Below are 16,727 nucleotides of genomic sequence, written 5' to 3' on the forward strand. Positions count from 1 at the left end.
TGGGCTAAGGCAGTCCACTATGGAGTAAGGGCCTATCCATTCTCATTCCAGTGAGTGATCCCTTTTCCCCATTTTAAGGTACATGACTTGGTCCCGTTTCCCACAGGGCTGCCTTTGTGGGCCTCTGTTTCTGAATTTTGTTGTTTATGTGTTTGATGGCCTGATTAACCCTATACTGGAGGGTGGTTTTATCTTCTTGTAACTGTTTGAGCCATTGAAAATAATCATGCTGAGTTATATTAGAGCTCTCTTCTTGACCTTGTACTAGGTAACTAGGATCAATCATTAGGCCCATTGGATGTCCAAACAGAATTTGAAAGGGTTGAATTTTTGTCCTTAATCTATTACTGCTGTGGATGGCAGCCAAAATCAGAGGGTGTTTGTCCGGCCAGTCTTTTCCTGTGTGATTTACTACCATCTGCAGCACTTCTTTAATAGTTTAAAAAAAAAAAAAAAAAAAAAAAGAGGAGGACTTGTGGCACCTTAGAGACTAACAAATTTATTTGAGCATAAGCTTTCGTGAGCTACAGCTACATAGGCTCATGAAAGCTTATGCTCAAATAAATTTGTTAGTCTCTAAGGTGCCACAAGTCCTCCTTTTCTTTTTTTGGGGGGATACAGACTAACACGGCTGCTACTCTGAAACCTTCCTTAATAGTGCGGTGCGGTTCATGCGCTCGACTTGGCCTGAGGACTGAGGCCAATATGGTATATGGAGCTTTTGTTTAGTTCCCAAGGCTTGTATTTCTCCTACAAGGGCTCCCCCACTGTCAGAATCTATCATTTCAGGGGTGCCATATCTACATACTACCTCATCAAACAACTTTTTGGCCACCACCCTGGTGCTGTTATTTTTAGTGGGAAATGCCTCCACCCATCCTGAAAAGGAATCCGTTATTACCAATAAGTACTGGAATCCTTCCTTACTCCTTGGCAATTTGTCAATAAAATCAATTTGAACCCTGTGCCACGGCCCGAGCCTTCGTTGCTGCATCCTGGGTTGCCAGTGCAGAGGATGAGCCTTGTCCTGAGCACACCGCACACAATTTCGCACCCATGTTTTAACATCATCTTCCACACACTCCCATTCTGCTGCTTGCTTTAGCCTTCTAAAAGTCCCTTCCACTCCTTCATGCATAAACTGATGGGTTACATTAAGTAACTCCTGTCTTTCTGTTTTTCCTGGAACTCAGTTAGGGCGGTCTGTAGTGCCATCTGTTGGCTCAGATGTGTCAGCACAGTCATTCCTTTTCTGACCTTTGGTTACAACTGCTGTGTCGTGTTGTCGGGCTATTATATCTACCCTATTACTCCAGGTGGCCTCCATACCCGTTCCTTTACTGTGTGCCTTTACATGTCACACCTTTAACTGTTTAGGGTTCTTTGTTACCCACTGGTAAATCCATTTCCATTCCTCTGAATATGCAATATCCTTTCCATCTGCTGCTTTCCACCCGTTCCTATACCAATCATGTATCCAGAACTGTAACCCCTTCATTCAAAAATCACTGTCAGCATAAATATACACGGGCCGTGGGGAATTTTCAGATTGCCTTAAAACCTGATAAATTGAGTGGAGCTCGGTATGCTGAAACAATCCATTGTCTAAATGTCCCTGATAGCTCACCTTACCTGATCACTCTTGTTACAGTGTGTATGGTAACACCCAATGTTTCATGTTCTCTGTGTATATAAATCTCCCCACTGTATTTTCCACTGAATGCATCCGATGAAGTGAGCTGTAGCTCACGAAAGCTTATGCTCAAATAAATTTGTTAGTCTCTAAGGTGCCACAAGTACTCCTTTTCTTTTTGCGGATACAGACTAACACGGCTGCTACTCTGATTCCTCTTCTAACTTAATGGCAGAGTATTTTACACATCTTTTCCCTTTTACTACCATTGCACTCCCATCAGTAAACCAGACGTGCTTTTCTTTTCCCACGGGATCTAATTCTTCCAGTGTGGGTGCCTCTACCAAGGCAATTCTTTGCTCCAGAGTGACCTCTGGACATTCATATCGGTTCCCTTTTTCAATTAGGACATGTGTTAGCATGTCTGGCTTGGATACCGTTTCTGTGGTCACCCCTCTATTAACTAAAATAAGCGTCCACTGGGCCATTTGCGTGTTTGAGACTTTACCTCCCATCAATCTCCATGACAAAATGTACTTGAGAGGAGTGTGGGTGCTTTAGATAGTAATAGGGGCTGTTCCTGTGAGGGGCTCAAAAGATTGTACTGCTCTGACGGCTGCTAGACACTCTCATTCACAGGGGTCAAAATTTATTTCTGCTCCTTGTAATTTCCAGGAGTCATATGCTACCGGCACTAGCTTTCCCTCTTCGTTGTTTTGTAATAGTGCGGCAGCCAAGGGCAGGTTATTGGCTGCCAAACGAATAACAGAAGGCTGTGATTCATCAGGGAAACGCAGGGCTGGGGCTGTGAGAGCCTTCGGTTTTAGTAGGCTCAAAGCGGAGTCCTGCTCTTTTCTCCATTCCCATTTTGTCTTTTTCTTTAGCAGTTTCCACAATGGGTGAGTTATTTCAGCATATTTATAAATGTGTGGTCTAAGAAAATTGAATCTTCCTAGCAGAACTCTTAAAGAGTGGGTGTCGGTAGGGGCCGGCATTTCTACCAGTGCCCTTACCTTCCTCTGATCTACTTGTCTCCCTTCTTGTTCAACGACTATGCCCAGGTATGTAACCTGAGGTGGCACCAACTGAGCGAGCCTTGTCTGAGGATACTTTGAACCCTGTTTCCTGAATTAGTGCCAAAACTTTTTCCATTAGTGTTTGAGTTTGCACCTCAGTTTCCCCAAATATCAAAATATCATCTACATATGAAAACACAAAAGACCTTTCTTGTAGACTCAACTGGTCTAGCATAGCCACAACATGCCAATGGGCAATAGCCAGGCTGTTGTGATATCGCTGGGGCAACCGACAAAAGGTCCATTGTTGCTCCTTTATTGTAAAGACAAATCGATCTTGTGAGTCCGGGTGTAGGGGTATGGCAAAGAAACAGTTGGCCAGATCAATAACTGAGAAATATTTAGATGTGGCTTGCACTTTTTGCTTGACCTGTGTCATATCAATCACAATAGGGACCATAGGAATGGTTCCCTTATTGATTCTTCCATAATCAATTGTTAGACGCCAGGATTGACCGTCTGCCTTTAGCAACGGCCACACAGGGGAGTTAAAGCGTGAATTCGTTTTTCGAATGACCCCCTGTTGTTCTAATTCTTGGATGGTTTGCACCAATTGCGCCTCTGCCTCTCTCGGGTAGGAGTTTTGTTTTTGGGGAAGCACACATTCCCCAACAATCTTAACACAAGCATTAATTTTACCGCAGTCTGTTTTCTTTTGAGTCCATACTGAGGGGAATTTCTAACTTCCAAAGAGTACCTCTAGGCATATTAATCACCCCATTGTTTTTGAACAACCAGTCAGATCCCAGAATAATTTCATCAACCATATCGGGAGTTTGGATCAAATCCCCTAATGTCTCAAACCCTTGCATTGAAAAGGGGACTTGGGTCCATTCCCACCCAAGACTAGGTTTCCCTTGAAAGGATTTCAAAGCTACCTGTTTTAATCTTTTTTTTTTCTGCTTTTGGGGTTGTTTTGATTAAGGATACAGCGACTCCTGTAGCTATTACAGCTAGTGTAGGGGTATATCCACCCTGCTGAACATAGGTGGATATGGTCATCCCCTGGGATCCCAGGAGACCGTGCCTATGAACCTCCATCTCTGTGCCCCTACGGGGGGTGGTGGGTTTCCTCATTCAGAGGGCCCCTCTATTCTTGCCCTGGAAAAGGGAGTGGGTCCGGGAAGCATTACAGTGAGGAAGGAGGGGGTGGTGCACTAGGAGTTACGCTAGCCACCTCTTTTGGTGGGGTTTTCAACCTCATGGCTTCCATGACTAGTTCTAGTGTAGGGGCCCCGTTCCACTGTTCTCGGTTTGCCCTGTCCGGCAAACCTCATTTCCCGTGTGCCCACCTCCTTCATTTGATTGCTGGGAGGAGGCTGTCTGATATTACCGCAGGTCTGGATATAACCGATCTCCTTGTCGCCCCTGGTTTCCCCATCCATGGGATTGTCCTCTAGTATATCCTCCTCGGGACCCCGTGATTCCCTTTGTGCCGCGCTCATTGGTGTATGTAACTGCTGGTTCTAATGTAGCTACCTAGGCAGCTCTTTCTTTTTTTTATAGTGGGCTGTGGTCCCGAATGGGTAGTAATTTGTTGGACCAAGCCTCTTAGTTCCCCTAGGGTAGCTGGGCCACCCTCTTGCCAAATTCCAAGTCTCCTGGAGTAGTAAGGGGTTAGGGAAGCAGCAGTCTCTTAAGGATTGTACACTGAATGCCACTGTATCCAGTGCTGTGGCGTTGCCCAACGGTGTTAAGCCAGCCATTATCTGCATCAGACCCCATCGGGTTAAATAATTCTGGGGGTCTTCAAGGGGCTCTTGGGTTGTGGCTACGGCTTGTGCTATGAAATTGTGCCTGCCTATTTGCTCTCCGAAAAGTCCCATTACAGTCAATATGCTGCTGTTCTCGTCGACTCTAATCCTGTCTAGGACCCTCCGAATCCCTGAAGCTGTGCAGCCGCCCGCCAAGCGGCAGACTTCAGTGGCGTTCAGCTCTTCCCTTATGGCGAGCAAAAACGCATTAGAACAGCATCTGGAGAAACTGTCCTTTTTTACGGGTCCCAAACGATCAGCCATGGCTTTTAGGTCAGCGGCTGATACAGGGACAGTGGTGATAGTTGTATTTCCCCCTCCCTCTGCGGGGGTTGTGACTGTAGTTCGTCATATGGCTGCAATAGGGTTTTGTTCGATAGGTTCCAATCCCTGGGACTCATCCCATATATCTCCATTCCAAGCTTCACTAGGGTCCCATTCTCTCTCCCAGTTGGGGATCTCGCCGTATTGGGCTTGGTCCCATTCTCCTGCCATCACAGCTGTTGCTTTGGCGGGTGGCAAATCCCAATTTTGTTTGGATACATTTAATAATACATTCTCAGCGGTTGTGATTGGCAGAGGCCCTACCTTGTTCTAACGTTAGTTTCTTTACCATTCCCTGTAAAACCTGATTCTCTTTTTGTATTTTCTCTTTTTCCTCTAGCTGTTCCGATAATCCCTTCTCTTTTATTTTAGCTTCTCTTAGGGTATCTTTGAGAATGTCTAACTGGCTTTGTTTTCATTCTGAGTCAGAATGAAAACAAATTTAAAACCCCCCAAATTTCCTGTAATACAGAAAGTCCAGTTCCCGACCAGCTCAGTTAACAAGGTGGTGGCTCCTTGCATAATAGCAGTTCTCTGAGATGTTCTCCTTCAAGAACAGTGCTGTTAAAAAAAAAAAAAAAAAGAGAGAGAGAGAGAGAGAGACCTCTGGTGTCTCTACAAAGGCTTGGCTAGACAAACCGTCTGTGCACTAAGTATCCACGTGGTGCCTGCTGCTGTACATTCAAAGTCCCATAATGAACTTTGATCTCCTCCACTTTGGAACAGGGGTAGGTCAGTGCTCACTAGGTGAGCAGGCAGGGTTCACTTGGACAATTAGTGCGCAGCAGGGCAGTCTGAGGTGGATTTACAACCCAGCTTGCCACGCACTAACTGTTCGTCAAGATGTGCCCTTAGTTCAGCAGCATTAAAGAAATCCTAGATACGTGTGCTTCACCTGGACACAAGGCAACACAAAGTCACACTTTCTGAGGGGAAGACTAAAAATAAGAAACGCCTGGAGGAGACTCTTTTCCTACCTGGAATATCTGGGCTGTGGCTGTCTGGAAGAGAGGCAGCGAGGTCTAGTGGATAGTGCACTGGACTGGGAGCCAGGAGTCCTGAGTTCTATCGCCAGCTCTGTCACCAGACTGGCACGTGACCTTGGGCGAGTCACTTCCCTTCTCTGTTGCTGTTTCCTATCTCAGCCTGTGTCTGTCTCACCTGTTTAGTTTGTAAGCTCTTCCCGGCAGGGAGTGTCTCTTCTGTGTATGTACCGTGCTAGCACAACAGGGTCCTGATCTCTGTTGGAGCGTGTAGGTGGTAACAGGTAACCACTAAAACAGCTGCCCTGGTCCTGTGCCACAACACGCTAACTCTTGCTGTCTCTCGGCAGGCCAGATTTTCAAACACGTGCAGGCCGCAGCAGCTCCCATTGCTCTCAGTGAAAGGCGCTGTTCAAAATCTGGCCCCTAGCATACTCCCACATAGAAGAATTGCAGCTAGTCCTTCCTAACTTGGCTACTGCTATCTCAGCTGGGCTGGCCCATGTACACAGTCCAGGTCTCCTTTCCCCCGGACCTCTCCTGGACACCTCGTTACCAGCAGTAGCATGTTAGGTGGCCCTTTCCATTTGGAAGTACCATGCTAACAGCTTGCCCAAGTCCGTTTGCTTCCGCTCCCTGAACACTGTCATGTGGTGAACTTCCCACTCTAATTCCCTTGATTTCTCCCAGTAGCAGCTCCACGCTCATTATGTCTTAAAGCTCCTGCACGAGACCAGGAGACATCTCATGCGGCTGCCAAACATCAACCATGTCTCCACCTGCTACAGCGAGGAGATCACTGTCTGCGGTAAGAGCGCTCGAAAGGAAACCCCCTCGAACATCCAGAACTAGCAGCCATGCATGTGGATGGTGATTGTTCTTAAACGCAAAACAGTGTAGGCCAAATCCTGCTCTGTAATAGGTGTGTAACCCCAGTATGGGTATAACAGAGCAGGATCCGGTGCTGTTACTTGTGGTGGTGTAGCTTCAAAATGGGATAGCTGTGTCTCTGTATACAGTGGGAAATCAGGTCGGATGTCAAAGCTCACCTTTACCGGCTGCATTCAAGTCAAATCAAACCTGACCGTTAGAGGGCCTGAGTCTCTATACTGACTAGGCTTTGCTCAGCGTCGGGAGCTTTGTCAGTTGTATTCTTTCCCTATTTTAGATCAGTTCAGCCGCTGGAATATAAATAGAACTGCCCTGAGACTTGGCCATGCATATCTGTGGTCAGTGAATCTAGTGATGCTAGTATTCAGGCTGCTATAGCTCTGCTGTAACAGGAGAAGTTGTGGAAGGGAAGGGGGCTTGGGTGGGGGTGCTCCATGAGAGCAGTTCAGGGAATCCTAACCATAAAACCCAGTTAATCATTAAGGAGAATGAACAAGGCTTGTGATGCATCCTTAAGAATTAGCTGCTTTATTGAATAGACCCAGTTTTGCCATTGGTGTCTGTAGAAGTAACTAAAGGCAGAGCGTCTTTAGTTAGTGTAACTGGGCACAGGAATTGCCCATGGGAGACTTGCGTATGTGGATGGGAGTGCAATGCATGGTAAGTAGCAGCAAACAGTAATAGATGCTTCTGTGGCTCTAGGAGGAGATTTTATTTTTTTAATGATTCGACCTCTTTTGGACCCCTTTTTCTGATGACAACGTCTAGTGGGTCCGGGGACACGGAAAGCAGCTTTGATTTATGGAAAGCAATTTAATGGCCGTCCCTTTTGTTAAGCGACAGCATGAACAGCTTTGCTTTGTTAAATGTCAGGGAGGAGGAAAGCATGCCCTGAACTGAATGTCTTTTCATATGTTAGGAGACTTGCATGGCCGGCTGGATGACTTGTTTCTGATATTTTACAAGGTATGTACTGTGCTTTGCTAAGAGTCACACTGGCCCATCCTGCGGCCTTTACTCATGGGAGCAGTCCCACCGATTGCAGTGGGGAGCATTCTCCAGCATCAAGCTCTCAAAGCTGCCTTCTCACGTTCAGCTCAGTTGGTTTGGAAATGGCTTCCCTAAACAAAAGCTTATCCCTGGTTGTTGTTTAAATCTGTTATTACAGCTATTGTTCTAGTTGTACATTTTTTCCAAGGGTTAATAGTCAATTTTTTAAAGCTAGAAGACAACACCTGACTGTTTTCTTACCACTTGTTTGTATCCCTACATGTAAAGTGATAGGAGGCTGCAGAGCAGATACTGGCCAAGACGCTCAGGTGGGGTAAATGGTTGTGGAAGTCAATGGAACTGCAGCCATTTGGATCACCAGAGGAGTCAGCCAATCAAATCACCAGCTTCCTTCTGCCTAATCCTTTACAGTACAGTTAGCATTATACTGGGTGAAATCCTGGCCTTAGAAAAGTCAAGGGGAGTTTTGTCATTAACATCAGTGGAGCCGGAATTTCACCATAGGGCACAATGACTAGATGACAGTACTGATTCTTTTCAGTTGCTGATGTGTATGATAAAAAGAACAGGAGGACTTGTGGCACCTTAGAGACTAACAAATTTATTTGAGCATAAGCTTTTGTGAGCTACTGCTCACGAAAGCTTATGCTCAAATAAATTGGTTAGTCTCTAAGGTGCCACAAGTACTCCTTTTCTTTTTGCAAATACAGACTAACATGGCTGCTACTCTGAAACCTGTGTATGATAAAGATACTGTGAATCAGAGGAGCTGGAACATGGATATATGTATGGGTGGCGGTGCAGAGGACGCAGGGGGGGTGGGATTTGCCGTCTGTCCCCTTCTCGCCCTGTGGCATTTGACTGTATTTCTTGTTTGTGTAGAACGGCCTTCCCTCCCCAGAGAAGTCCTATGTGTTCAACGGGGACTTTGTGGACCGAGGCAAACAGTCCGTTGAGATCTTGATCATTCTCTTTGCTTTTCTCTTGGTGTACCCAAAGGAGGTTCATCTGAACCGCGGAAACCACGAGGACCACATGGTCAACTTACGGTATGGGCGTGGACTGTGGCGGGGTATTGGAGTGCAATGTGCTTGTTACTAAATGGCTACTCAAAATCGTCTCTTCTGTTTCCATCTAGCTATGGTTTCACCAAGGAGGTCATGCAAAAATACAAGGTAGGTTTGCTTTGAAATCTCACACGTTCTTTTCTGTGTCTGGCACACACTTCCTGGTGCTTCACCTCCTCCTTCCTGCCCTTGTCTTTCTAGGTGCATGGGAAGAAAATTCTCAAGATGCTCCAGAATGTCTTTTGCTGGCTGCCACTGGCCACCTTAATCGATCAGAAAGTCCTGATTCTACACGGTGGGGTGTCTGACGTGACTGACCTGGTGCTGCTGGCCAAAATCCAAAGGCACAAGGTACATCTTCTTTGTGGACTCCTTGAAATACAAAGGCACCGCTGGTTTGTGATTGCGAGAGCTTGTTTATCTTTGGTATCCTGGCCAGAGAGAATAAAAACCCAGAGAATGGCTTTGTAGTGGAAGCATGTTTAGATCCCAGCTTGAAATGGACTGATTTGACTTAACTGAGCGTGTGCACTAGGTGTAAAGGGGAGGAGAATAGAATAGCTTCTGGGTTTCTTTTCAGTGGGAAGAACGTAGTTTCGGTCCTGGGTTGTGATGGATTTTGATGTAGTTAAATGGATTGGCTGAGGCAGGCTCTGTGATCCAAAGGGAGTCAGTAATAAGGGTTAGGACTCTGTCCCCTTGCTCATCGATTGTTTCCCTCGGTAGCACTGGTCCCCTTGCTCTGCACCCCCTGGCTTGTAATTTCTTTTTCAACACTGGGCTTGAGGATGGTCTGGTGTGGGTAAGGCACTACAGCGTGACTCAGGAAATGGGGGTTCTAGTCCTGGCTCTGCCCTAGGCAGATTCTGGAGTGACCTTATGCAAGTTACTTTCTCTCTGTGTGCCACGCTTCACCACACTTCCCTATTGTGCAGGGGTTTGGGGAGGGCACATTTTCTTCTGAGGGATCCTGCTGTGATAACACCCACAAGATCTCTCCCTGTAACACCACGCCCAACCAACCCACTCGCAGCTGCTGAAACTCTCTGTAAGCTCCCTTGTAGCTTTCCACATCCCCTCCAGGAATGACAGGAATCCCTGATCCCCCACCTCCTTTAATCACTAAACTCTCCTCTTACCTTCCTAAAATCAAGTATCTTTTGCTTGTCCTGCTGCCAGCCCTTTCCACTTTCAGCTAGTTCGATTTCTGTCCAGGTACTGACATGGGTCTCTTGATCATAGGATCTGAGTACCTCATAAGCATGTAAGGATTTTATCGTCACATCACCCCTGTTCAACAGTGAGGCACTGCCCTCATTTTACAGATGGGGAAACTGAGGCACAGGGGGGTGGGGTGACTTGCCCAAAGTCACCCAGCAGGCAGTGGCAAAGCTGGGAATAGAATCCTGTCTCCACTAGACCATCCTTCCCAGCAGCGCTAGCTTGGTTACATCCTACTTTGTGCAGGACTCCACAACAGCTAGGGCCAGACCAGTAAGAGAGTATGATTAATCCCAATTTGACAGAGGGGGAAACTGAGGCCAGGAGTGCTGCATGACTTGGCCAAAGCCACAAAGATGGTGTTCGTGTTGAAGCCAAGGTCAGAACTTGGGAGCTCCTGGCCCCCAGCCTGGTGCCCAGACCCACCCCTCTCTCTCTTTTCTTTCAGTTTGTTTCTGTGTTAAGGGGCAAAAAGAGAAAAGAGAAGAGTAGACACATGGACTCCAAAGCGGTAAATGGCGAGAGCCCTGTGGGCGTTGATCCTCCGAGGAGCAGTTCGTTCCCTGGCTCATGCCTCCAGCCTGAGCTAGCTAGCGCTGCGAGCACGGCCAGCAGGACGGAGCTCTCCCAGTGGGTCCGGCAGACGGTCCAAGAGGAGCTGGAGAAGTGCCGCAAGCAGGTGGGGTTCAGTGAGACTCCAGGGGACAAGGAGCTCACCTGTGTCAGCTCCGTCACCATGACCGAGTCAGAGCTGGAGTCCTGTGAAACAAGCGAGTCTAGCCAAGAAGAGTGGAAGCAGGTGAGTTCGACTTTGTTTCATTTGTCTTAGAGAAGACCGCACTAAGAATAATGTAACTTTTGAGGGAAATTAAAGTCCTGGGAACTCTTCTTCTCCTTTTAATACGTTGTCGCTAGTTTATTTGTCTCTTTGGGGCAGAGACCATCTTCTTGTTCTGTGTATGTACAGTGCCTGGCACAGTGGAGTTCTGGTTCATCATGGGCTCCTAGGTGTTATGGCTATAATAAGAATACAGACCATGGTTGTGTGTTGCCGCACCATGGTATTGGAAATATCTCAGTATTCCCCAGTGCTTAGAGGAAATGACACCTGTGGAATCTCAGATGCTCTGGTGTGTGCAGTGTTGGTAAATGTTGACATTGCAGCGGCAACCACTGTACAGAGTCGTCATGTGTGTTTGATCTCTCAGATTGTAGATATATTGTGGAGTGACCCTATGCCTCAGGAGGGCTGTAAAATGAATACAGTGCGAGGAGGCGGCTGCTACTTTGGGCCTGATGTGACAGAGAAGATTCTCCAGAAGCACAGTCTGCAGTTCCTGATCCGCTCTCATGAGTGCAAACAGGAAGGCTATGAGTTCTGCCACAATCGAAAGGTAGCTGGATAGGCCAGTGCTAACGGGTCAGAGTTCAGAGTATTGGAGTGCATTTCCGTACTATCACTTTGGGCTTCTTTTGAGTTTTGCTTTAACTCTGAATTTCTTGGAGTCTAATGTTGATAGCTGTTGTTGATAACTACTGGACAAAATGCCTGTATGGTTTTTACTCTGAAGTTACTGATATGTGCTTTCCACCTTAAGTCACTTTCTGGCCTGGGAATCTTGAACTAAATTACACTCCAGATGGATCTGACCCGCAGATGCTGCCCCTGCACACAGACCAGGCATTGAAAGGTGCTGTACTTTGCAAAATGGAATCCTATCTCCTTCGTTGCATAATTACCCCTGGGGCTTCCAAACAGATGTTCTGTTCAAAACTGCTTGCAGTGATGCCAGGTTTGAAAACCACAACTGTGTTTAACGAGCAGACACAGGACCAAATTCTGCTCAGAGATACACAAGTGTAAATCCAGAGTGATTTCACTGACTTCAGCAGAGTTAGCCGGGATTCATAGATGTATGAGAGGAGAATGTTGCCAAGAGAATGCAGTAAAATGACAAAAGTCTGGGGATGGTGTCCAGTGACTTTAGCCATGCACACAGAGAACATGTATCGTTTTCATTCTTCCCTTCCCAAACATTCTCCTAGAATTTCCTTTCCCCAAACAAGTTATACTCCTTGATCCGAGCTCTGATTGGTAAATGTGGATTATCTGTGTGTATTGTAAATGACTGTCCTTTTTTTTCATTTAGGTACTGACCATATTTTCCGCTTCAAACTATTACGAGATCGGCAGTAACAGAGGAGCCTATGTGAAACTGGGGCCGGACCTGATCCCTCATTTTGTGCAGTATCAAGCTAACAAGACAGCCCATACATTAACTATGAGACAAAGGCAAGACTTTCTAGTTTAGTGTTAGAAATGGCGTAAAAATACAAGGCTATTATAGTGTTAGCCATGCTATTAAGAGATGCACTTTGGATCATCAAATTCTGCCTTAGGATTAAACCAGAATTGAGATTGACTAATCCAAAACCCCAGATATGAACATTCCTGACGTTTTGAGAAAGTTTGGATCTTGATTAATCAAGACTGGGTGTCTTTCTAAAAGATGTGCTTTAATACAAACAGAAGTTATGTGCTTGGTACAGGAATTACTGGGTGAGGTTCTATGTGTTATGCAGAAGATGATCATAAACTCTTAATCTTTGGTCCATTTCCAGTCTTCCCTTTTCAATATAGAGTGTAACTCTTGCCATTTACAAACTATCTAGAAGTTTGACTCGATCACTTCAGAAGCTGATCATCCAGCATGTTATAAGTGGCTGATCTCATCTGAACAACCGAAACAAATGCGGACAAACCAAACCTTTGTCGGTGAATTAGGAATAACACGTGTGTCTATTCCTGGGACCAAGTGAGGCTTCTGAACCGATTTTAGCAGGGTCCTGAACTAGTTATGTGGGATGGTGGTGGGGAGTTTTGTAGCACTGGTCATAGTGCCGTGATTCGTGTTGGGATGAGTTACACCAAAGCTACATGGCAGGGTATCTTGTGTAATCTGGTGTTGCAGTTTGGTTTTAACTTGCCTACAACAAATGCTCTACACTCATGTGAGACATGGGTTTGTCCAGGGCATGTGTGAATGGTCCGGCAGGGGCAGATGCTCTTTATCTCGCTCTCAAGTGATGAGCTTTTTTAAAATGTCTGGCTCTCTTCTGCTTCTTCTAGGATCAGCAGAGTGGAGGAGTCAGCCTTTCGCGCGCTCAGGGAAAAGCTCTTTGCTCACACATCAGACCTCATCTGTGCATTTAAGGGCTGCGACCAGGATGGAACTGGTAAGACTAAGCAAAGAAAGAGCTTCCTGTGCACTGGTAGGCAGTGGACAGGGCACCAGGTGGGTTTCCCTGGTGTAATGGAGCAGACTGTCTATGGCAGCTGTACAGCACTGGTTGGCAATGGGCTCAAAGGGGCATAAAGCAAGAGTGGGAAAACTTGGGCCTTGGTGTCCAGGTTGCTGCTGCCTGTGACCTTTGGAAACTTTGCTCTTAGGACAGGGAAAGATACCATATCTCTGCCTGTAGTGACATCCTCTCAGCCCCAGATCAGCTGATCTAGCTGCACCTTGACTGGAGGAATGTCACTCCAGTGCAGAGCTGTAGGGGTGAAAATAAGGCTCATTGAGGTCCCAAGTAGCCCGTGGACGATCTAACCAACAGGATTACTAAATAAGCAACGCCATTCTTTCCTAAGTGCAATTTCAGCCTCCGGTTCCCAAGGTGCTTTCATGAGTGTCCCTTTCAAACAGGAACCATCACACTGAGTGACTGGGCAACTGCAGTAGAGTCAGTCTTGCATTTCGGACTGCCCTGGCGGATGCTGAGGCCACAGCTGGTGCGCGGCACTGCAGGGGGCCTGCTGGAGTACAGATCCTGGCTGGATGACTTAGCTGTGGAACAACGGAGCAAAGAGGTAACTAACAGTGCAGCCATTCCTCAAAGCACGGTAGAAGGCTTGGACAATGAAGCCCACGTGACCACCAAACTGACAGGGCCTGCAGATCCCATGCTGATGAGTGCATGAATATGCTAGGAAAGCCTAGGAGAAATTCTTCCTGTAGGCCCTCATCCAAACCCCACTGAAATCGATGGGCATTAGATCAGGCCAATGAGCATTTTATTCAAGTAGTTAATAATTATATATTTATTTCTATTCCTTAAACACCAGCAAGTTAATCCCTTAATCCTCACAACAATCCTGTGAGGTGGGTAGGGACCAAACCTTTTTGTTCAGGGTAGGAGCGGATTTGTGTTCCTTTTATTAGCTTTTGTTAGGGTTCTTTTCATGCCACAGGAAGCCACTTAGGGGGCCTAAAATTAGAAAAAAAAACCAACACTAGAACTGGGGACCCAACTGGCATATATAGATCCAGATTTGGAATAAGCCATAAAATTAGAGGTGTGGAAACCCAGCCCCTTGCGAAATTCAGGCCTGGAGCCCGGTTTGGATTTAGAGTTGCTGAAGTTCAGGGCTTTTCAGATCCCAGTTGTAGTGATGTGGCTCTGAGACATTGTATTTACATGCTGCTGGATTTAGGAATGGGCTCACCTCCAATTACTAAGGTCGTAACTGTAGTGTAATCAGATATCTCAACGCAAACCCACTTGCACCTTACAATACTGTTAAGTGCTTGCAGATGGGGGTCACACTGGGATGCAGAGTCTTACCCAGGAGAATCAAAATGTCAAGACAACTCCAAAAGATTTAGATCTGTCTACAGTTAAAGTATTTAGTAAGGGTTTCTAGGTGTTTCAGTTTGCAGCACAAGGTAATGTGAAAGGGTGATTCTTTTCGGGTGTAGATGAATTGCTTTTATTTATGCAATACAACTCGAATCACTATACAAAAGCCTGAAATCCCAGCCTATGCTAGGACTGGGTAGTAAGTTTTAATCATAAAAGGAAACGTGTTATATCTTCCAGCACATACAGTCAAGCTTGCTAGAAGCCATTTATCGAAACAGATCCAACCTGGAGACCATCTTCAGGATCATAGATAGCGATCATTCAGGTAAGGATGTGTTTTCTTCCATCTCACTTTTGGGCTCACACTCATTGTATGTTAAACCTCAGAAACTGGAGGCAGTTTGCTCAATGGTTAGAACAAGGCCCTTGGGAACCACAATGGCCCTGTGGTTAAGCTGAGGATGGGTCTAGTTTACTCTAACTGTGGATGAATCACTTTTTTGTGCTGTGAAAATGGGCTCATGTAGGACGTCAGTGCAAAAGTGATATTACCTCCTGAGAATGACTCTGTAGTTAAGGTACCCTGTGGGGACCCAGGAGATCTGGGTTTTGTTCCCAGTTGTGCTACAGCTACCTTCTGTAATGGCACCATTAAAGACAACGGTAGTTTTGTCAATGATTTCCAGGAGTGTAGGATCGAGACCTTAAACCAGTCTGTGCATCAGTTTCCCGTCTGTAAAATGGGGTTACTACCTGACAGGATCTTCTGAAATTTAATTCAGTAAATGATTGTAATACACTGAGAGCATCAGATGAAAAATGTGGTAGGCATGTAGAGTAATATGAAGTTATCCTGGATAAGTTCACTAGAAAAGAATAAGGTATGTGTAACTGTTTGAGGTTACATTTGATCTATCCCATTAGTTAATCCCTTGGGGGGAGTGGCCAGCTAGCCAGCATCAACAATAATGGGTGAAGATTCCCCTGCAGTATCTATTCCATTATCCCCAACACCCCAGTAAACAGCCATTTTTTATGCTGCTAAAAAATTATCTGTAAGAGGGCACTGTATCTTCTCCCCTCACTCCTGGTGCATCTCAGCTGTTTAGAACTCCCTTCCTGCCACAATGCATTAAACCTTTGCTTCATTTTTGCCCGTCATCTCTGCATTAGTAGTTATAACAATACTTTAATACATGTTTAGAAAGTGCTGGAAAAGCATAATTTAGCCTCTACACTCAATGGAGATATGGAGTATTGTCACTAGTTTATACATGGGAAAATGAGGCATATGCAGTAAATGATTTCAACATCATGGAGTGAGGAACGTGGCTTTCCTGACTGCTGCCGGTTCTGTGCAGGACTGCACCATTGCCTACCCCCGTGTGCTGCTGAAGGGGCAGGCTCAGAGGAGGGCTGCATGGCCTCTTGTACACATTTGAGGGAAGGACTGTCACTAAACTGAATTGTCAGTTTCTTCCCTGCAGGGCTTATTTCATTTGAGGAATTCCACCAGACCTGGAAGCTGTTCAGCTCCCCTATGAACATGGAGCTCACAGCTGATGGCATCAGTGACCTGGCCCGCAGCCTAGATTTCAACAAGGATGGAAACATAGACTTCAACGAGTTCCTAGAGGCCTTCCGCCTCATTGAACACACTCATGGTGATGATAAAGCACCCCACCCAGCAGAGATGGCTGTTAGCTAGTGGGGCAGCCACACAGTCTGCAATGCTTCAGGTAATTGACCCATCACCATTAACTAGTGCTGCAGAAGAAGAAAGTGAAAACATTTGAACAATGCACTGGAAGTACTGTTATCTGATACAGTTGGAACAAATCAAGGGCTAGATTCACCCAAGTGTCACAAAATGTAGTACCTCACTAGGATTTGCTGAATAATGGAGGTAATATTTGACCCTGAATTTGCAGAGAGTAATGGTATTTACCAAGGAATTTTCACCTTGTTTGGGAACCCAAGACAGACATCTGTCATATTTCTTATTATAAAAAAAAAATTCCAAATGCTGTATCTAGAGTAATGCTAGTATAATGCAGGGGAAGAAGTCAGGCAAACTTAATTTCTTTACAGTATGATGCTTGGTAGATTTTTTTTCATAGCAC

General features: G+C 45.9%; 1 protein-coding gene across 1 annotated transcript in view; it reads left to right on the forward strand.

Moving 5' to 3' along the window:
• Window positions 1-16,727, forward strand: part of PPEF2 (protein phosphatase with EF-hand domain 2) — a 36,806-nt gene that overhangs the window by 18,170 nt on the left and 1,909 nt on the right. The window contains exons 6-17 of the mRNA XM_074950445.1: window positions 6,491-6,578; window positions 7,581-7,627; window positions 8,555-8,721; window positions 8,811-8,847; window positions 8,941-9,090; window positions 10,409-10,759; window positions 11,169-11,354; window positions 12,111-12,253; window positions 13,091-13,197; window positions 13,668-13,831; window positions 14,842-14,929; window positions 16,092-16,343. Coding sequence (XP_074806546.1) covers window positions 6,491-6,578; window positions 7,581-7,627; window positions 8,555-8,721; window positions 8,811-8,847; window positions 8,941-9,090; window positions 10,409-10,759; window positions 11,169-11,354; window positions 12,111-12,253; window positions 13,091-13,197; window positions 13,668-13,831; window positions 14,842-14,929; window positions 16,092-16,312 — 1,749 coding nt within the window. The 3' untranslated portion in view covers window positions 16,313-16,343. The remainder of the gene's footprint in view (window positions 1-6,490; window positions 6,579-7,580; window positions 7,628-8,554; window positions 8,722-8,810; window positions 8,848-8,940; window positions 9,091-10,408; window positions 10,760-11,168; window positions 11,355-12,110; window positions 12,254-13,090; window positions 13,198-13,667; window positions 13,832-14,841; window positions 14,930-16,091; window positions 16,344-16,727) is intronic.

Source organism: Natator depressus, chromosome 4 (genome assembly GCF_965152275.1).
Source record: "Natator depressus isolate rNatDep1 chromosome 4, rNatDep2.hap1, whole genome shotgun sequence".
Classification (NCBI taxonomy): Eukaryota; Metazoa; Chordata; order Testudines; family Cheloniidae; genus Natator; species Natator depressus.